An 18,204-nucleotide genomic window follows, 5' to 3' on the forward strand; every position below is an offset into this window, starting at 1 on the left:
TATGATGCTATTTATAACCTATTTCAGTTGAGGATTTGATTTATAAGACAGGCGGAAAGGGTCCACAAACTTGCGGGTTGTGTCTCAATTGTCTGAACGCCTGAAGTAGGCGCTTGGAGTCGGAGAAGTGTTTCTGGGTGGTTATGGATACAGAGGGGGGCGGTGCGTCATTGCGCTTGGAGAATGAGAAACTGCGGTACGAGAATGACAATCTCAAAATAAGGCTTGGTTTGATGAAGGAAAACTTTGACCTGAAGTCCAAACTGCAAACCTCCGCTCTAACCAGCGATACTCTCAGGGAATCGACAGGTAACTGTTCAAGTATGGTTTACGCATTGCAATCTCCATCTATGTGGGTGATGGTGGTGCGTGTGCCGCTCTTTGTCACTAGAGGACGTCCAAGACATGTGACACGTCCGGACCGTTAGAATTAATAAGCAGGGTTGGAAAAACGGAAACATTGGAATTGGATTTACACTATACGGCGTGAAATTAAATGTAATTAATCCCAACCCTGCATATCAGTACTGCCATGCAGGTCCTAGCAAAGCACCAGCTAAAATATTGGACATATAATATTAAGGGTGGCAGATAGCCTAGTGGTTAAGAGCTTTGGGCCACTAACCGAAAGGATGCTGGTTCGAATCCCTGAGCTGACTAGATGAAACATATGTCTGTGCCCCTGAGAAAGGCACTTCACCCTGTAAGGCGCTCTGGATAAGAGCATCTGCTAAATGACTATCATTTAATAAATGTATATAGCTCTATTCATTACATAAAGAAATCTCATAGTGATGTAAAGCAACAACAAACAACAACAAAAACTATTTAAAAACAACATTAAGTTCATGAGTTGATCTAAGGACAAGAGATTGAAGGTTGAGAACGTTCATGGTTCCATTGTTTAGGCGTTGCCAGATCTTAAAACGCCTGGATGGATATTTTACCTATCGACTAACCAAATCATATGTTATAGCAATCTGTCAGTCGATGACCTCACACGCAGCCATTGGTTGATGCATGCGAGGTCTCAGCAACCCATGGCTTGAGTGAGATCAGCAGAGGGAGGATGGGGAGAGCATATATATTTGCTTATTATTTTTGCCTGGTGTCTTTTTGTCTCCATTTGTCACCCTTTTTGCATTTAGAATTGACTCTGGTGTGAATTTCCACAGGCAGGAACACAACTATTCAGTGGCAAGACATCGTGGACGAGGACAGATTCAAACATGAGCTGCATCAATCGGACAAACATCCTCACAGAACGTCTTCCCCGGTTAACCTGGAGTCCTACACCAAGAGCTGCATGTGCACAGTCCCACGAGAACATGAAGAGACTGCAAGCTGTTCTTACGTCATGTCTCAGAAGGTGAAAGGTGCGTGAAATGGTCGTTTGCTCATTACAATGTTGTGACATGATCCTTAAGAGAAAAATGTCAGTCAGAAATTGAATCACCATTTTGTATCAACTGAGCTGATTATGACAATATTGCAATAGCAGAAGAGCATAGAAAAATATGTATTCAAAACTATTGTATATTGTATAGGTCCCAAATTGCACCCTATTTCCTATATAGTGCATCACTTTTGAGTAGGGCCTATAGGGCTCTGGTCAATAATAGTGCGCAATATAGGAAACAGGATGCCTTCTGGGATGTTGTTTAGAATAGGAACATTTTGTTAAACTAGCTGTGGATGAATGTTGATGTTGGTGTAATGAGGTCTATTGAAGTAATCCATGCAGATTCAGAGATTGGTTCTGTAATGGTGTTTATTGATTCAGATCCAGAGCGGTTGGTGGGGGAGATAGCCTTCCAGCTGGATCGAAGGATCCTGTCCTATGTGTTCCAGGGCCAGAACAGACTCTATGGGTTCACTGTGCTCAATATACGAGACAAGATCATTCAGGTGTGTGTGTGTGTGTGTGTGTGTGTGTGTGTGTGTGTGTGTGTGTGTGTGTGTGTGTGTGTGTGTGTTTGTGTGCGTGCGTGCGTGCGTGCGTGTGTGTTGTCCTTTGTACAAAAGGCAGACATTCCAGTTTTTGAATAATAAGAAAGTTGAACAACATTATTCCTTCCTTCTGTCAGCTAAGGGATAATAGACTAGTTGAACAACAGGGTGTGGTTGTGTGCCATGTAGATATTTCAATCATTCACACACAGATGGAAATCAAAGCCTCCCAAACCGGTTTATTCCCAGGTCAAAATGGTTTTCCTTTTCCTAAGAAGTTTATTCCAAATCTGTTCTAAACAAATGTGTAAGAGAGAGTTGGATAATGACATCTACAGTATAACTGGATTAGAAACTCTACAGGCTAATCCCTCACTCCCATGAGACTGCCTGCGTCCCAAATGGAACCCTCTAAACTATATAGTGCACTACTTTTGACTGCGTGTCTGTCCCAAATGGCACCCTATTCCAAATGGAGCCCTATATGGGCTCTGGTCTAAAGTAGTGCACTCTATTGGAAATAGGGTGCCATATGAGACTCACAATCTGTGTTTCATTCAAACTAAAGGCTTGACCCTCCCCCTTTTCCTCAGGTGTCCACACACCCTCTGACGGGGAAGGTGGACGAGGGCTACAGGCTCCAGCTGTCCCAGCGCTACACTGAGCTGATGGCCAAGCTGAAGCAGCTAGGCTATAGTATGACTCTCCACCCCCCCTTCACAGAGTTCATCATCAACACCTACGGCATCCTGAAGCAGAGGGCTGACTCATACAGCACCCGGGAGCTGGGATACAACAGGTGGTGATGTAGTCCCTTCAGGGTACCAGCTCGGCTGTGATGTCAGCTCAGCTTCCCTGCCATCAGGTTGGAGGTGTCAGACAATTACTGTAAAGGCTGCACTGCACGCTTCAGGAGGAGTTTCATCCCGGGGGGGGGGGGGGGGTTTATCACCATGAATCATTAACAATTCTATGAAGCTTGCTTCCTCCTATATGTGCAGGTGTGGGGGGGGGGGGGGGGGGGGGGGGGGGGGGGGCTGTTTACTGTTGTTTGTTTGCTGCCATGTTACAATGTGGTTTATGTAATGTGTGGTTTGTGTATGTAATGTGTGGTTTGTGTATGTAATGTGTGGTTTGTGTATGTAATGTGTGAGCTGTAGTAGGATTTTCCTCTTGTAGGACAATAAACAACAGTCTAATCTCAACAGCCCGGACTTCCTCAGGAGAGTAGTTATCAACGCAGCCCCCTCCAAACTGCTGAAGGATCTCCTGCTGCTGTTCAGTTGCCTCTCTTTCATGGCCAGGCAGGACGGCAAGCCCCTCTTCCTCTGGTAGACGGGCTGGGAACAGCTCTGGTCCAGGGTGTTACGTGCAGCTTGCTGATTCTGAGTCTTTTATAAACGCTTCGGACCAGAGCTAGACTGAGACAGCCACTGACACCACCTCCCTCCACAGCAGAGCAGTCGTCTGTGGAGAGTCAAGGTTATACACTATAAACAAATGACTCAAACCCAACTCTTAACGTGTCTAAGCTTTTATTGCTTTGGAGACAAGCGCTAGTTTAGTGGCTAGTGATACATGTATTACCTGCCATTATATTTCCATATTTAAATGACAGACATGGAAAAACCTGGACAGAATAAATACTTCCAGGGCTCTTTGGGCCATTTAAAATGCATTTCAACAAAGAAAAAGCAGCCTGTTTAAGTCACACGACTCATTTTCATTTACACTGAACAAAGTTTAAACAACATGTCAAATATTTGTCCCATGGTTCATGAGCTGAAATAAAAAAATCCCAGACATTTGTCATACACACAAAAAGCTTATTTCTCTCAAATTTTGTGTACAAATTTAGTTTACATCCCTGTTAGTGAGCATTTATCCTTTGCCAAGATAATCCAGTCATATCAAGAAGCTGATTAAACCGCATGATCATTACACAGGTCCACCTTGTGCTGGGGACAATAAAAGGCCACTTTAAAATGAGCAGTTTTATCACACAACACAATGCCATAGATGTCTCCAGTTTTAAAATGAGCAGTTTTATCACACAACACAATGCCATAGATGTCTCCAGTTTTAAAATGAGCAGTTTTATCACACAACACAATGCCATAGATGTCTCCAGTTTTAAAATGAGCAGTTTTATCACACAACACAATGCCATAGATGTCTCCAGTTTTAAAATGAGCAGGTTTTATCACACAACACAATGCCATAGATGTCTCCAGTTTTGAGACATGGTGACTGCAGGAATGAACCACCAGAGCTGTTGCCAGAGACATGAATGTTCATTTCTCTGCCATAAGCTGCCTCCAATGTCATTTGACAGAATTTGCCAGTACATCCAACCGGCCTCACAACCACAGACTATGTGTAACCACACCGGCCCATCCACATCCAGCTTCTTCACCTGCAGGATCGTCTGGATGCTGGGTGCTGAGGAGTATTTCTGTCTGTCTTAAAGACATTTTGTGGGGAAAAACTAATTCTGAATGGCTGGGCTTTGCTCCCCAGTGGGTGGGCCTGGCTGCCAAGGGTGTGGGCCTATACCCTCCAAGGCCCACCCATAGCTGCACCCTGTCCAGTCATGTGATATCCATACATTAGGGCCTAATTTATTTATTTCAGTTGACTGCTGATTTTCTAATATGAACACTAACTCAGTAAAATCTTTGAAATTGTTGCCTTTCAATATCGTAACGACCCTGGGTTTATAAGCGCGAATCCGCGCTTAATAACCCCATATACCTATAAACCCTTATACTGTTCGTATAAGGAAATATGTTCAACTCGGTTGCCATTTCAGACGAGCACGCACACGGTGGAAAATAAGCGGCATGCACGCGCAAACTGTCTAGACTGGAGTTGGCTGCTCCCCGCGCGGGACTAGTCTTACACTGGTCGCTGGAATCCTTGTCTTCTGTTTTATACAGGAATATTGAATTAAAAATATCCACAGCATGATAAGGCCAACTTAGCAGTAGCCATGCTTACATGTATTTAGACGGATAAATTCACATTTTATGAAGGAAGTGGACTCTTCTATACAGACAGGTAAGAATAAAGGTGCATAGCTCATGTTAACGTTTGCTAACCAGATAACCTATTTTTAGCTAGCTAGTGGCTAACATTAGTCCACGAACGTGTGGCTATGTAAACGTGTAAGACAAAATTGTCTTGTTCATGAATGATACATTGTGCATGTGAGCACCTGCTACCTAGCCCAAATTAGTGAACATTTTCAAACTGGTTGAATTAGCCAGGTAACGTTAGTGCTCCAAGTTAACGTTAGCTGGCTAGCTAGCTAACCACGCCACGTCAGAGAACAGCATTTGGGGCGAGTCGATCATTTCAAAGTAACAAGCACACACAACGAAAACTTGAGACACAATCGATATCACATTCATTCATGACCGATGTTGGTTGGCATGACGGTGTCAGCAGAAATGCTGGCACTCAGGACGGGCGTCATTGTCGGAATGTGTGGGGTCTTTTTGGAGACTTTTTGTGGACTATTTTGAACGTTGCATCGACCACTAGTTTTACACACTACACATCTGTCGCTATAGCGATTAGTGAATTCGTGCAGATGGTGTCGTCTGGATTAACAGTAGTTTGGGTAAAATACCCGTATATTCTTCTCCTCTTGCCTCCTTTCCAACAATGTCTGTATGTCTATCCACCAACCCAGCCCTTCATGTGCGCGCAGCCCAGTAAGCCAATGTAATCTGCCTTTCTACTCCAATTGATCCCGTGTACTATGACGCACCAGCTGTCGCCCAGCCCCATTGGGTTGATTCTGGTTTCCCTGACAACCATGCAACTTCAAGCACTATTGATTTACCTCACTAGTCGAACCAGGAAAGGTCTGAAAACACCCTCTACGTGTCCTGTCTGTGTGTTGTCTTCTACGTTTACTTCCAGTAGATTGCAGAGTCTCAGTCAGATGGTGAATAACCAGAGTGATGTGAGCAGCTGGGAGCCCTGATGCCTGATCTCCCTATTTGTGTCCAGAGGTGACTGAAGGAGGGAGGCATGTCTCTGCGGGAGTCCCCATTCCCCAACAGCTTTGTGGAGGGCCTGCATGCAGTGAGCTGGGGGCTTATCCTGCCCTGCTTCTGGTTCCTGGACCGCCTCATTGCCGTCTGCATGTCCACGAGCCTGGAACGCACCCAGCGGCACGAGCAGGAGTGTTACCTCCACCCTCTCAAGGTGTTCTTCGGCTTCATCCTCTTCCTCGCCCTCTTCCTGGTCACGGCTCCCCTGGCCTTCCTGGGGTTCCTGCTTTGGGCTCCCCTCCAGGCCGCCCGAAGGCCCTTCTCCTACCACCACGAGCCCCCGTCGAGGCCAGCACCAGCTGAGGAGGGGGAGAGGAACCTGGGCTTTGAGGCAGGGGCCAACAAGGCCACTTTTGGTTTTGCTACTGCCAACCTGTGCCTATTGCCGGACGGAATTGCGCGCTTCAACAACCTGGGGCACACGCAGCGCCGTGCCACCGCCATCGGCCGGAGCATCGTGCAGGGCGTGAACCGGCCACACATCCGCATCTTCGTGGACTCTCCTAGTAGCTGTGGCACCCTCAGCCCCTCCAGTAGCCTGCTCCCCGGCCCCTCGACCACAAGCCCTGCCTCATACGGCGCTACAGACCCAGCCTGCCAGCCACCACCCCAGGCTCATTCAGACGAGGACCAAGCTGACGGAGCGGTCCCAACAACGACACCCCCCAAACCCAGTGACTCAAACTATGTGGTGTACGTGCCCTGTGACGACACTGAGGAGTCTTCCCATTCTCCCGCCCCCGTCATCAACACCAACCACAACTCCAACCAGCAGGACCGGAAGGGCCACAGGAACCCTCCGCGGGCCCTACTCACTCAGGGGGTCGCCCAGCGCGGTCAGGCTGGGCCAGACGACGTGCCCTGGGAGGTGTCTTCTCTCTTCCCGGCCAACGTGGACATCCTGTGTCTGGAGGAGGTGTTTGACAAGAGGGCAGCTGTGAAGCTGACCAACACCCTGGGGCCCCTGTTCAACCACATACTGTATGATGTAGGGGTGTACGCCTGCCAGCCTCCCGGCAGCTGCTCCTCCTTTAAGTTCTTCAACAGCGGCCTGTTCCTGGCCAGCCGTTACCCAGTGCTGGAGGCCCAGTACCACTGCTTCCCTAACGCCCGGGGGGAGGACGCCCTGGCTGCTAAAGGCCTGCTCTCTGCCAAGGTACCAGTCACCACAGAGATCCTATTACACTACTAGAGAGGATGAAGTCAATAGGCTGATATTGGCAGCCATTTTGATTAGATTAAGGAGAAATACAGTTCTAATTTGTAATTCTATGCCACTCACTGTCATTATAGCTCTTGTCTTTCTCACCTCTCGCCTGCACTTTGGGTTTTTTTCTGCTTAAAATAGCTGTGATATGTGGTTGTTTTTTTCCTACTAACTTTAGTTGAAAGCACTGACTAAGTCTCTCTGGAGAAGAGTGTCTGGTAAATGTAGTGTCATCTGGTTGCCATTAACGCTCCTACTGTATTGAGTTACTGTTGTCAGTTATTGTAATGATAACGGCCGCTCCATTTTACCATGGGTTAAACAATAACATCATCAACAAGAACGCAGTTCATACCCAGTAGGTGAAGTAATGGTTTGTGGGTGTTCCCAGGTGCTAGTTGGCCAGAATCAGAAAGAGAAGAAGCTGGTTGGATATTTTAACTGCACACACCTCCATGCACCTGAAGGCAAGTCATCTTCATTCATTTTTTAAACTTAATCCAAAATGGCCTCCTCTCCTCTATTTACAGCACAACTTCTCACATAGCTCATTATAATTTAGCTACTACTGTACATTGCATTGTAGTTACACTGTTAATGCACCCTGAGGAAGGCACAGTGATGCCGAAACGTTGGTAAATACACATTAAATTGCTGGGAGATTATACAGGGAGTGTGTGACTTTCTTTATTTTGATTATCATTTATTTGTCGTTAGTCAGCACCTCCACACAAACTATTATTCTGGCTGTGCACCAGCTCATGTTGTTTTATCATTTATTTGTCGTTAGTCAGCACCTCCACACAAACTATTATTCTGGCTGTGCACCAGCTCATGTTGTTTTATCTACACTGTTTATGCACACCACACATTTATATACTGGAATCCTGACATAGCTCACTGTAATATACAGTGTCTACTGCTGTACATATCTCTCTTAGTATATATTTTTGGTGTGTGTGTATATGTGCACAGATTGCGTTTGTTTTATGATAGTGTTGTGTTTAGGTTCTGAACAGACAGAGTAAAAACTCAAACGGACGACTAGAGAAAAGCTCAAGCCACGTTTATTCAACCCACTGGGTGCCTCCGCTGCAAGCACAACATACAAGTACATATCTATACCTTCTGACTAGGAGTCACCTCCTTTTATGACTGAGATAAAAACAATCCGTCTCTGTTGCTAGGCAGGAACTAAACCTGTTCCTCTTACTGGTGTTGTCATGGCCCTGCATGAGTCTAGAACCTTCATTAGAGCGTGGAAGTGTGTGAGAGAGGACTGTAGTTAGCTCGTCTCCGGAGATGGATTTTCTCTTCAACTGTTCACCCTTATTGAGTTGAGTTCCACATCCCTCCTGGTCCTAGTTCCACAGCAACTTCCTTAGAAATATTACTATTCAGCAATAACATCCATAAACAAAGTTCCTATTCTTCCTTCGTTGACCCCTAACATACAGGTCTTTTGTACATGTCAAGGTAATCAATAAGGTCTAATATGGTGACAGGAATAAGTATATTTCAAGCCAGAATCTGACCGTTAATTGGTTTGTTTCTTACATTTGTTTTGTTATTTGTGTACTTGTTTTGACATTTGACTGCCCTGTTAAAAGCTAGTAGCACAAGCATTTCACTGCACCTGCTGTAACATCTGCTTAACCCTGTACGTGACCAATACACTTTGATTTAGGATGCAGTAATTATCTGTCCAGCACCAGTCTCTCTGCTGGTATTGTAGTGGTTGAGATAACTGTGTCCTGTGATTGGCTGAGCAGGTGAAGGGGAGATCCGCTGTGAGCAGCTCAACATGCTCACCAAGTGGATCCAGGAGTTCCAGGCGACCAATAGCAAGCCTGATGAGGTGGTCGTGTTTGACGTGCTTTCTGGGGATTTCAACTTCGACAACTGCTCACCTGGTACGGCTGCGTCCCCAAATTGAATCCTATTCTCTATAAAGTGCACTACTTTTGATGAGAACCCTATGGGCCTTGGTCAAATGTAGTACACTATATAGGGAATAGGGTGTCATTTTTGGATATCTTTCTGTCTATGTACAGAGTACATTGGCTCTGCATGCAGTTTGTCTTCTATAAATGGGTATCTGTGTGGGCTTGATGTCGTGCAACAGGTTTCCACATTGTTCCATGTTTCTGCGTGTTTGTCCTTGGTCAGATGACAGTCTAGAACAGAAGCACAGTCTGTTTGAGGAGTACAGAGACCCCTGCAGGGCCGGGCCGGGCCAGGAGAAGCCCTGGGTCATTGGTGAGTTGGACTGTTGCACTATCTTTATACTGCGTCCCAAATGGCATCCTATTCCCTACACAGTGGTACTACATTTGACCAGGGCCCATAGGTAAGTAGTGTACTATTTAGAAATTGGGTGCCATTTGGGATACATAGCCGACAGACAGGCCTACAAGTCATTAGGAACAATCAAACATTTGTTGATGTCTTGTGCACATTTATGTGACATGAATAATGTTTTGAACCTCTTGTATAGTCAGTCTCCTGTACAGGCCCCAGCTCCATGTTTAACTATATTGTGACATGAATAATGTGTTGAACCTCTTGTATAGTCAGTCTCCTGTACAGGCCCCAGCTCCATGTTTAACTATATTGTGACATGAATAATGTTTTGAACCTCTTGTATAGTCAGTCTCCTCTACAGGCCCCAGCCCATGTTTAACTATATTGTGACATGAATAATGTGTTGAACCTCTTGTATAGTCAGTCTCCTGTACAGGCCCCAGCTCCATGTTTAACTATATTGTGACATGAATAATGTGTTGAACCTCTTGTATAGTCAGTCTCCTGTACAGGCCCCAGCTCCATGTTTAACTATATTGTGACATGAATAATGTTTTGAACCTCTTGTATAGTCAGTCTCCTCTACAGGCCCCAGCCCATGTTTAACTATATTGTGACATGAATAATGTGTTGAACCTCTTGTATAGTCAGTCTCCTGTACAGGCCCCAGCTCCATGTTTAACTATATTGTGACATGAATAATGTTTTTAACCTCTTGTATAGTCCGTCTCCTGTACAGGCCCCAGCTCCATGTTTAACTATATTGTGACATGAATAATGTTTTTAACCTCTTGTATAGTCCGTCTCCTGTACAGGCCCCAGCCCATGTTTAACTATATTGTGACATGAATAATGTTTTGAACCTCTTGTATAGTCAGTCTCCTGTACAGGCCCCAGCCCATGTTTAACTATATTGTCAGTTGTTTTATGTCTTGTAAGGTTGTTTATTTGATTTTTTTTTTTTAACAAGGCACATTGAGAAATTGAGAACTTTTTCTTATGTTATATCGTTCAGGCACTTTGCTGGAACAGCCTACTCTGTATCATGAGGATGTAAGGACCCCAGAGAATCTTCAAAGGTATGCTATCCCTCAGACTGCATTCACTGGATGTAGTCAATGGGCCCTGGTCAAAACAACGTAGTGCACTACAACACATTGAAACCACTGGCCACTTTAATAATGTTTACATATTTTTTTATATACTGTATTCTATCCTATTCTACTGTATCTTAGTCTGTCGCTCTGACATTGATCGTCCAACTATATATATTTTTAATTCCTTTACTTTGTGTATGTTAGATATTACTGCACTGTTGGAGCTAGAAACACAAGCATTTCGCTACACCCGTAATAACATCTGCTAAACACGCGTATGTGACCAATAAAATCTGATTTGATATGGAATAAGGTGTCATTTGGGACATGTCCTACGTTCCCCTGATCCCTTCCCTGTCTCTAGGACCCTGGAGAGAGAGGAGTTGAGGAAACAGTACATCTCCTCTCCTGTGGCCCTGGAAGGCTGTCCCATGGTCTACCCTGAGTTGGGTCAGCCTTGGGTGGGGCGCCGCATCGACTACATCCTCTACAGAGAGAGCTCCATCTCCAAGCACTGCCGAACTGTAGGTGTTTCCATACTTTTCCCCTCTCTGGTTCGCTAGCATGAGCTAGCTATCAGATACCTGCCATCTCATTCAGCTGTATAGAAGAGTCCACTTCCTTCATGTTCTCCTCTCCACACTCCTGACCTCCACCTGTGTTATTGAAATGATTGCTTGGAACACCACGAGGATGTGTTCTAGGAAAGACAACAGTGTGTGTGTGTCTGGCTGGCTGGCTGCAGGCGTCACAACAGCGTGGGTCTGGCTGGCTGGCTGCAGGCGTCACAACAGCGTGTGGGTCTGGCTGGCTGGCTGCAGGCGTCACAACAGCGTGGGTCTGGCTGGCTGGCTGCAGGCGTCACAACAGCGTGGGTCTGGCTGGCTGGCTGCAGGCGTCACAACAGCGTGGGTCTGGCTGGCTGGCTGCAGGCGTCACAACAGCGTGGGTCTGGCTGGCTGGCTGCAGGCGTCACAACAGCGTGTGGGTCTGGCTGGCTGGCTGCAGGCGTCACAACAGCGTGTGGGTCTAGCTGGCTGGCTGCAGGCGTCACAACAGCGTGGGTCTGGCTGGCTGGCTGGCTGCAGGCGTCACAACAGCGTGTGGGTCTGGCTGGCTGGCTGCAGGCGTCACAACAGCGTGGGTCTGGCTGGCTGGCTGCAGGCGTCACAACAGCGTGGGTCTGGCTGGCTGGCTGCAGGCGTCACAACAGCGTGGGTCTGGCTGGCTGGCTGCAGGCGTCACAACAGCGTGGGTCTGGCTGGCTGGCTGCAGGCGTCACAACAGCGTGTGGGTCTGGCTGGCTGGCTGCAGGCGTCACAACAGCGTGTGGGTCTAGCTGGCTGGCTGCAGGCGTCACAACAGCGTGGGTCTGGCTGGCTGGCTGGCTGCAGGCGTCACAACAGTGTGGGTCTGGCTGGCTGGCTGGCTGCAGGCGTCACAACAGCGTGGGTCTGGCTGGCTGGCTGCAGGCGTCACAACAGCGTGGGTCTGGCTGGCTGGCTGGCTGCAGGCGTCACAACAGCGTGGGTCTGGCTGGCTGGCTGGCTGCAGGCGTCACAACAGCGTGGGTCTGGCTGGCTGGCTGCAGGCGTCACAACAGCGTGGGTCTGGCTGGCTGGCTGCATGCGTCACAACAGCGTGTGGGTCTATTATTAATTCTGGTGTTATTGCATCCTTTTCTTTCTCTCCTATAGGAAATTGAGGAGTTCACCTTTGTGACCCAGCTTGCTGGCCTCACCGACCACATTCCAGTGGGCCTGAGGCTCAATGTGTTCCTGGACTCAGACACTGCCCAGTCCGAATGAGTGACAACCCAAGCCTAAATCCATTTGGGGAGAAGGGAAAGATATGTACTTCATTCCAAATGGCACACTATTCCCTATATAGTGCACTACTTTTGACCAAAGTCCTATTGGTGCCATTTGGGATGCAGGCATCTACTATGCACCACACACACCACACGGGTACAACAATTACAAAGTAAACAGACCAATGAAAAATGCCAAGGGGTTATGTTGCGGGTGAGCTGGCCTGTATCCTCAGTCAGAGAGATGGAATGGGCATCCCAAATGGCACCCTATTCCCTATCTAGAGATGGTAAGGCATCCCAAATGACTCCCTATATAGTGCACTACATTTGTCAGAGCCCTATGGGGAATACGGTACAGTTTTGGACAATACCATTGTCTGGTGGCTGCTGGATTAAAACCGATATTGATTTGCGCGTGCTGCATACAGAGACCAAATCTAAGCTGAATAATGACATGACTCACTGAGTAATATGTGGGCCTTTTCAGGTCAGGGGCATTGGTAACTCACTTTTATACAGTCAATCTTACTTTTGGTAAGTTGTTGGTACTGAAAATATTTTATATTTTTTCACTCTGATTTCACGATGATGCCTGTGGAAAATAAACGATCTCACTGAAATGCACCAAATGTTTGAGTCTCTTACTGATTACAAGGGTGGTAAAAACATATTTGAAGAATATTTGCTGTGTGGATGGGGAGGTGAAACAGATTAAACCAAAAACAGTAACACAGTTTGATAAATATGGATGCATTCTGAAACCTTTACAAGAAGTTGATTGTATGGCTTTAGAGAGCGATTTAAATATGTTTTATAGCTGAAACGAGCGCAATATTATTTGTTTCGCTTCTTCACAAAGTCTTACTCCTGTACATTAGGCGGCGGTAAAGCGCATCCAGGAGGAGTAAACAGCGAAGAAACCACCTCAACCAATCAGAGTCCTGGAATCAGAAACACTTCCTTTTTCTAGACAGTCCTTTGAAAAACAAACCAAAATTACTTGCGTTTTAATGGCAATGACACGATAGCTAAATCATGTATGTACTACATTGTTCTAGGCAATTTGTCTCTCAGATACTTTCACATAATGTTCTTCGAGGGTATACTGGTGTCGTTAGAGGTGCGTGTTTAATTTCAAAAGCGCGACGCAGCACAACATTCTTGTATCGACGTTATACATTTCTTGCCTCTCAGCAATTGCATCCACATCTCTCTGCATTTTACAACGGTATTAGACGATATTACGCCGATTTACATGCTGAAGAGAATGTTTTAAAGTCGGACACCCCTGGCAAGCTTCTGGCACAACAAGATGAATATGAGATGCAGAGTGACTCAAGCCAAAGTAAGTAGAACTAAAATCAACTAGCTAGCTAACGTCAGTAGTGTGAGTAACGTTACATGGTTACAAGGCACCCAATTCAATTACAAAGTCACACTATCTGATCTAGCTAAGCTAATTTTTTTCGAAATTACAGGCTTGTGCATGACACTTTTCTGTAGACCAATTATAAAGCTGGGGATATGGGGATAACTGTCGGAGTTTACTCACCTCCAAAACATTCTACTATAAATACCGGCAAAAAATAAATGCATAAATGCATCTCCTTTTCCATTCCACAGAAATCAGTTATAGTCAATATTTAGCTTGAATCCTTCCAAAACATGTTTCACAGGATAGATTCTATGTAACATTTTAAACGAAACTTCCTTTACTTTGTTACTGATACAATACACCCAGGCTAGTGTATTACGAATGAACATACTGAAGGACTGTTTAGTGTGATGATCCTCCCTCTCCCCTTGCTGTAGGAAACCCACAGGAGGACTTTAACCTCGACGTGTTGGTGTCCCTGCTCCGCCAGGAGAATGCAGCAGACATCTGTGTCATCAAGGTGCCTGAGGACATCAAGTACACAGACTACTTCATCGTTGTCAGCGGGTCCTCCTCAAGACACCTCCGTGCCATGGCCCTCTACGCCATTAAAGTGGTAATTCCTTTATTGGATCAATTGTAGGTTTGCAAAATTCCGGTAACTTTCCCCAAATTACCAGGTTTTCCAGAAATCCTGGTAGGAAGAATCACAGAATCCGAAGGGATAAGCAGGAAACCTGGGAATTTCCGGACGAGTTACTGAAATTTTGCAACTGTATTTGGAACATGTGAATAATGGTGCTGCTGGTCAAAGCTGTGCAGAAAATGCCATGTACATTTGGCACCACTGTGTTGTAATACATGTTATATTTTGTCAGTACAAATATATGAAGAAAGACCGGGACCCACATGCCAAGATTGAGGGAAAGGATGCAGAAGACTGGATGTGCATTGACTTTGGTATGTTTGATGATCTACTCCTGGCTGTGGATTATAGTGCATGACGATTAGAATCATTTACCGAAACAACACACTGATGGTCTCTAGAAATATTACACTGATATATTTTCTCAGGATATGTGTGTAACCGATGTGAAATGGCTAGCTAGTTAGCGGTGGTGCGCGCTAATAGCGTTTCAAGCGGTGACGTCACTCGCTCTGAGGCCTTGAAGTAGTTGTTTCCCTTGCTCTGCAAGGGCCGTGGCTTCTGTGGCGCAATGGGTAACGATGCTTCGTGGGTGACTGTTGTTGTCTGTGTGCAGAGCCCAGGTAGGGGTGAGGAGAGGGATGGAAGCTATACACGTGGGTAATAAGGTGAAAATGTAAATTTCTTACTTGCTAATCCCATTGCTGTCGTCTCTGTCTCTGTCTCCTCTCTCTGTCCCCCTTCTCTCTCCCCTCTCTCTCTCTCTCTCTCTCTCTCCCCTCTCTCTCTCTCTCTCTCTCTCCCGTCTCTGTCCCCCTTCTCTCTCCCCTCTCTCTCTGTCCCCCTTCTCTCTCCCCTCTCTCTATGTCCGCCTTCTCTCTCCCCTCTCTCTCTGTCTCCCTTCTCTCTCTCCTCTCTCTGTCTCCCTTCTCTCTCTGTCTCCCTTCTCTCTCTGTCTCCCCTCTCTCTCTCTCCCTTCTCTCTCTCTCCTTTCCTCCCTGTAGGAAGGATGGTGGTCCACTTCATGCTACCAGAGACCAGAGAGGTGTATGAACTGGAGAAGCTGTGGACACTACGTTCTCTTGATGAACAGTTGAGCTCCATCCCTGTTGAGACGCTCCCAGAGGACTTCATATATGGAGCCGATGTCACCAAGTGACTCAACAATTAAAGAACTGTTGAAACTGGAGTGTTATTTATTGAAAAGAAGAGACACTTCTGGAGTCTGCTTCCTAAATGGCACCCTATTCCCTTTATAGTGCACTACTTTTGACCGGAGTCCTATGGGTCCTGGTCAAAAGTAGTGCACTATGTAGAGAAAAGCAGTGTACCATTTGGGGCTGATTCCAAATGTTGAAAACTGCTATTACTGGTTGAGTTCAGCCTGTAAATTGAAGTTGTCCTCTAAGCTTTGATCTTTGTTACCATTATAAACCAGTCTGCTATGCAGACTAGATGACACAAGAAGTGTCTTACAATCATGGTTGTTAGTGTTTGCACTGGAATGTAGCTAGGGGTTTAGGGTGTTTTTGTGTGTTTTGAGATGTATTGATGCGATGGGGAGGGGGATTCAGTGACAATGGTTGTTTGGGCATTTCATCAGAAAATGAATTTTATTAAATAATTAATTTAATAAAATCCTTTTCATAAGATATTGTGTTGTTCATGATGACTCCTGGCTGGCCACACATTATTACATTCAGTAGATGGTAACAGTGACATCTGGTGCAGAGTTGGTATATAAACAACAGAACAGATGTTTGTTGGCTATAGTCGGTGTATTAAGCTAAACAAAATATGGTCTTGTGCAGCTCCTTGTAACTTCAGAACGATCAGTAATGGAAAAAGTACCCAATTTTCAAACTTGTAAGAGTAAGGATACCGTAAGAAAAAATTACTAAAATAAAAGTTAGTCACCCAGTAAAATACTACTTGAGTACAAATATAAATAATTACATTTCTTATATAAAGCATTTTCTTGTTTTAATTTACGGAAAGCCAGGGGCTTGGTCCAACACTCAGACATTATTTACAAACGAAGCATGTGTTTAGTGAGTCCTCCAGATCAGAGGCAGTAGGGATGACCAGGGATGTTCTCTTGATAAGTGTGAGAATTAGACAATTTTCCTGTCCTGCTAAGCATTCAAAACGTAATGAGTACTTTTGGGTGTCATGGAAAATGTATGGAGTAAAAAGTACATTTTCTTTAGGAATGTAGGGAGGTAAAAGTTGTCAAAATTATCATTAGTAAAGTAAAGATACCCCCCTAAAAAACAACTTAAGTAGTACTTTCAAGTATTTTTACTTAAGTACTTTACACCACAAAAAAACAACTATCATGTTGAATAACAAATGTACCTTTATTTACACAGTATGATGTATTCAATATTAAACTATTATAAACTGGGTTGTTTGAGCCCTGAATCCAGATTGGCTGACAGCCGTGGTATATCAGACCCTATACCATGGGTATGACAAAACATGTATTTTTACTGCTCTAATTACGTTGGTAACCAGTTTATAATAGCAATAAGGCACCTCGGGAGTTTGTTGTATATGGCTACTATACCACGGCTACGGGCTGTATCCAGGCACTCCGCGTTGCGTCAGGTTTAAGAACAGCCCTTGGCCGTGGTATATTGGCAATATACCACACCCCCTCGTCCTTATCGCTTTAATATGTACTACACATTATTTACACCTGCTAAGAGACCCACTGTAGAGTATCACAGAAAAAATGTGTCTTCGAGGGGCCGGTTTTTCCATGAACCGCTTGACCTCAGCATGAGGTTTACAGAAGACCCATATCAAGATCCAAACAGGTGAGATTATTAGGTTGACCTACTGTAATTAAAAATATGTTTGTCTGTTTCCACGGTAACTTCATGGACAACATCTGTTTTTTAGAACAAATGATTTCTCCAAAAACTTGAATTTATAAATGGATAGATTTCACATTGGCCTAGACAGGGAGCCGTAGCCATGCATTCTAGCGCATTATCATGTTGTGTTTTTTTTACATCACAGCCAATCAACCTATAAACATAGACCAATGAATGATGGACGGTGAGAATAGTGAGTATTCTTTTTGTCGTCTAAATATTTCTAAAACTATCCACTTAATTATGAAAAATATCCTTCGCGTATTAATACTGGTTTCATTTCATTTTAGTGGAGCTTGTTGGTGTAACACACGTTTTGGACGCCATCACGTTTTGGGCACAGGTAGCTAACTACACGTAGCACATACCACTATTGAATTAATTAACGTTTGAACTTTGGTTGAACATTTCACCTGTTGATTGATCCATTTGATTTACACAAGAACACCAAAGAAATGTAACCCAAACATGTACACAGTAAACTCCCATTCTGTTTGTTTGTTATGTGTTGTAGAATGTCAAGGACGATCAAGCCATTGAAAACATAAGAAAAGGCTTGGCAGACAAATGCCCAACAGCCCCAAGGGTACTTGGAAGTCCCAATCCTCAGAAGGTAAAGAAAGGTAGAACCTAGACTTGGAGTGATGGAGAAGAGAGAAACCATTATCATTGGATTCATACTGCATCTATCTTGTGTTTGCATCTAGATTTATGGGGCAGTCTTCTCTGAGGACAGCTGTTGGTACAGGTGCAAGGTCCTGCAGCAGACTGATAATGTGAGTCGATGAGTGTCTGGATACTACCCACATGGCGCCCTATTCCCTATAAAGTGCACTACTTTTGACCAGAGCCCTATGGGGAATTTG

The 18,204-nt window shown here is 45.1% G+C and overlaps 4 protein-coding genes across 4 annotated transcripts in view; all 4 read left to right on the forward strand.

Moving 5' to 3' along the window:
* The first annotated feature begins 143 nt into the window (after positions 1–143).
* Positions 144–3,333, forward strand: LOC139404943 (speriolin-like protein). The gene is made up of 6 exons (XM_071147490.1): positions 144–309; positions 1,176–1,376; positions 1,784–1,908; positions 2,544–2,752; positions 2,816–2,822; positions 3,130–3,333. The coding sequence occupies exons 1-6, from the start codon at positions 144–146 to the stop codon at positions 3,283–3,285; spliced, it is 864 nt and encodes a 287-aa protein (XP_071003591.1). The 3' UTR covers positions 3,286–3,333.
* A 2,550-nt stretch (positions 3,334–5,883) lies between these two features.
* LOC139404946 (sphingomyelin phosphodiesterase 5-like) lies at positions 5,884–13,057 on the forward strand. Its single transcript, XM_071147493.1, has 7 exons — positions 5,884–7,170; positions 7,613–7,688; positions 8,994–9,134; positions 9,391–9,480; positions 10,541–10,604; positions 10,987–11,146; positions 12,320–13,057. The coding sequence occupies exons 1-7, from the start codon at positions 5,992–5,994 to the stop codon at positions 12,428–12,430; spliced, it is 1,821 nt and encodes a 606-aa protein (XP_071003594.1). The 5' UTR covers positions 5,884–5,991; the 3' UTR covers positions 12,431–13,057.
* Positions 13,058–13,398: 341 nt separating this feature from the next.
* Positions 13,399–16,108, forward strand: LOC139404951 (mitochondrial assembly of ribosomal large subunit protein 1-like). The gene is made up of 4 exons (XM_071147498.1): positions 13,399–13,780; positions 14,248–14,426; positions 14,689–14,770; positions 15,461–16,108. Exons 1-4 carry the CDS (start codon positions 13,471–13,473, stop codon positions 15,613–15,615), a joined length of 726 nt encoding a protein of 241 aa, XP_071003599.1. The 5' UTR covers positions 13,399–13,470; the 3' UTR covers positions 15,616–16,108.
* Positions 16,109–17,512: 1,404 nt separating this feature from the next.
* LOC139404950 (serine/threonine-protein kinase 31-like) overlaps positions 17,513–18,204 on the forward strand; it is a 28,563-nt gene continuing 27,871 nt past the window's right edge. Inside the window, exons 1-4 of the mRNA XM_071147497.1 lie at positions 17,513–17,531; positions 17,629–17,681; positions 17,853–17,951; positions 18,046–18,114. Of these exons, the coding sequence (XP_071003598.1) occupies positions 17,513–17,531; positions 17,629–17,681; positions 17,853–17,951; positions 18,046–18,114 (240 nt within the window). The remainder of the gene's footprint in view (positions 17,532–17,628; positions 17,682–17,852; positions 17,952–18,045; positions 18,115–18,204) is intronic.

This window comes from Oncorhynchus clarkii, unplaced genomic scaffold (genome assembly GCF_045791955.1).
Source record: "Oncorhynchus clarkii lewisi isolate Uvic-CL-2024 unplaced genomic scaffold, UVic_Ocla_1.0 unplaced_contig_10532_pilon_pilon, whole genome shotgun sequence".
Classification (NCBI taxonomy): Eukaryota; Metazoa; Chordata; class Actinopteri; order Salmoniformes; family Salmonidae; genus Oncorhynchus; species Oncorhynchus clarkii.

Bases quoted from the DNA above. Each gene is read 5' to 3' on its own strand.
- LOC139404946 (XM_071147493.1), top strand. From the start codon at position 5,992: ATGTCTCTGCGGGAGTCCCCATTCCCCAACAGCTTTGTGGAGGGCCTG. The intron at 7,689-8,993 runs GCAAGTCATCTT...TTGGCTGAGCAG, and splicing joins ACACCTCCATGCACCTGAAG to GTGAAGGGGAGATCCGCTGT. The intron at 9,135-9,390 runs GTACGGCTGCGT...GTCCTTGGTCAG, and splicing joins CTTCGACAACTGCTCACCTG to ATGACAGTCTAGAACAGAAG.
- LOC139404943 (XM_071147490.1), top strand. From the start codon at position 144: ATGGATACAGAGGGGGGCGGTGCGTCATTGCGCTTGGAGAATGAGAAA. The intron at 310-1,175 runs GTAACTGTTCAA...GAATTTCCACAG, and splicing joins TACTCTCAGGGAATCGACAG to GCAGGAACACAACTATTCAG. The intron at 1,909-2,543 runs GTGTGTGTGTGT...CCTTTTCCTCAG, and splicing joins TACGAGACAAGATCATTCAG to GTGTCCACACACCCTCTGAC.
- LOC139404951 (XM_071147498.1), top strand. From the start codon at position 13,471: ATGTATGTACTACATTGTTCTAGGCAATTTGTCTCTCAGATACTTTCA. The intron at 13,781-14,247 runs GTAAGTAGAACT...CCCTTGCTGTAG, and splicing joins GCAGAGTGACTCAAGCCAAA to GAAACCCACAGGAGGACTTT. The intron at 14,771-15,460 runs GTATGTTTGATG...TCCTCCCTGTAG, and splicing joins CTGGATGTGCATTGACTTTG to GAAGGATGGTGGTCCACTTC.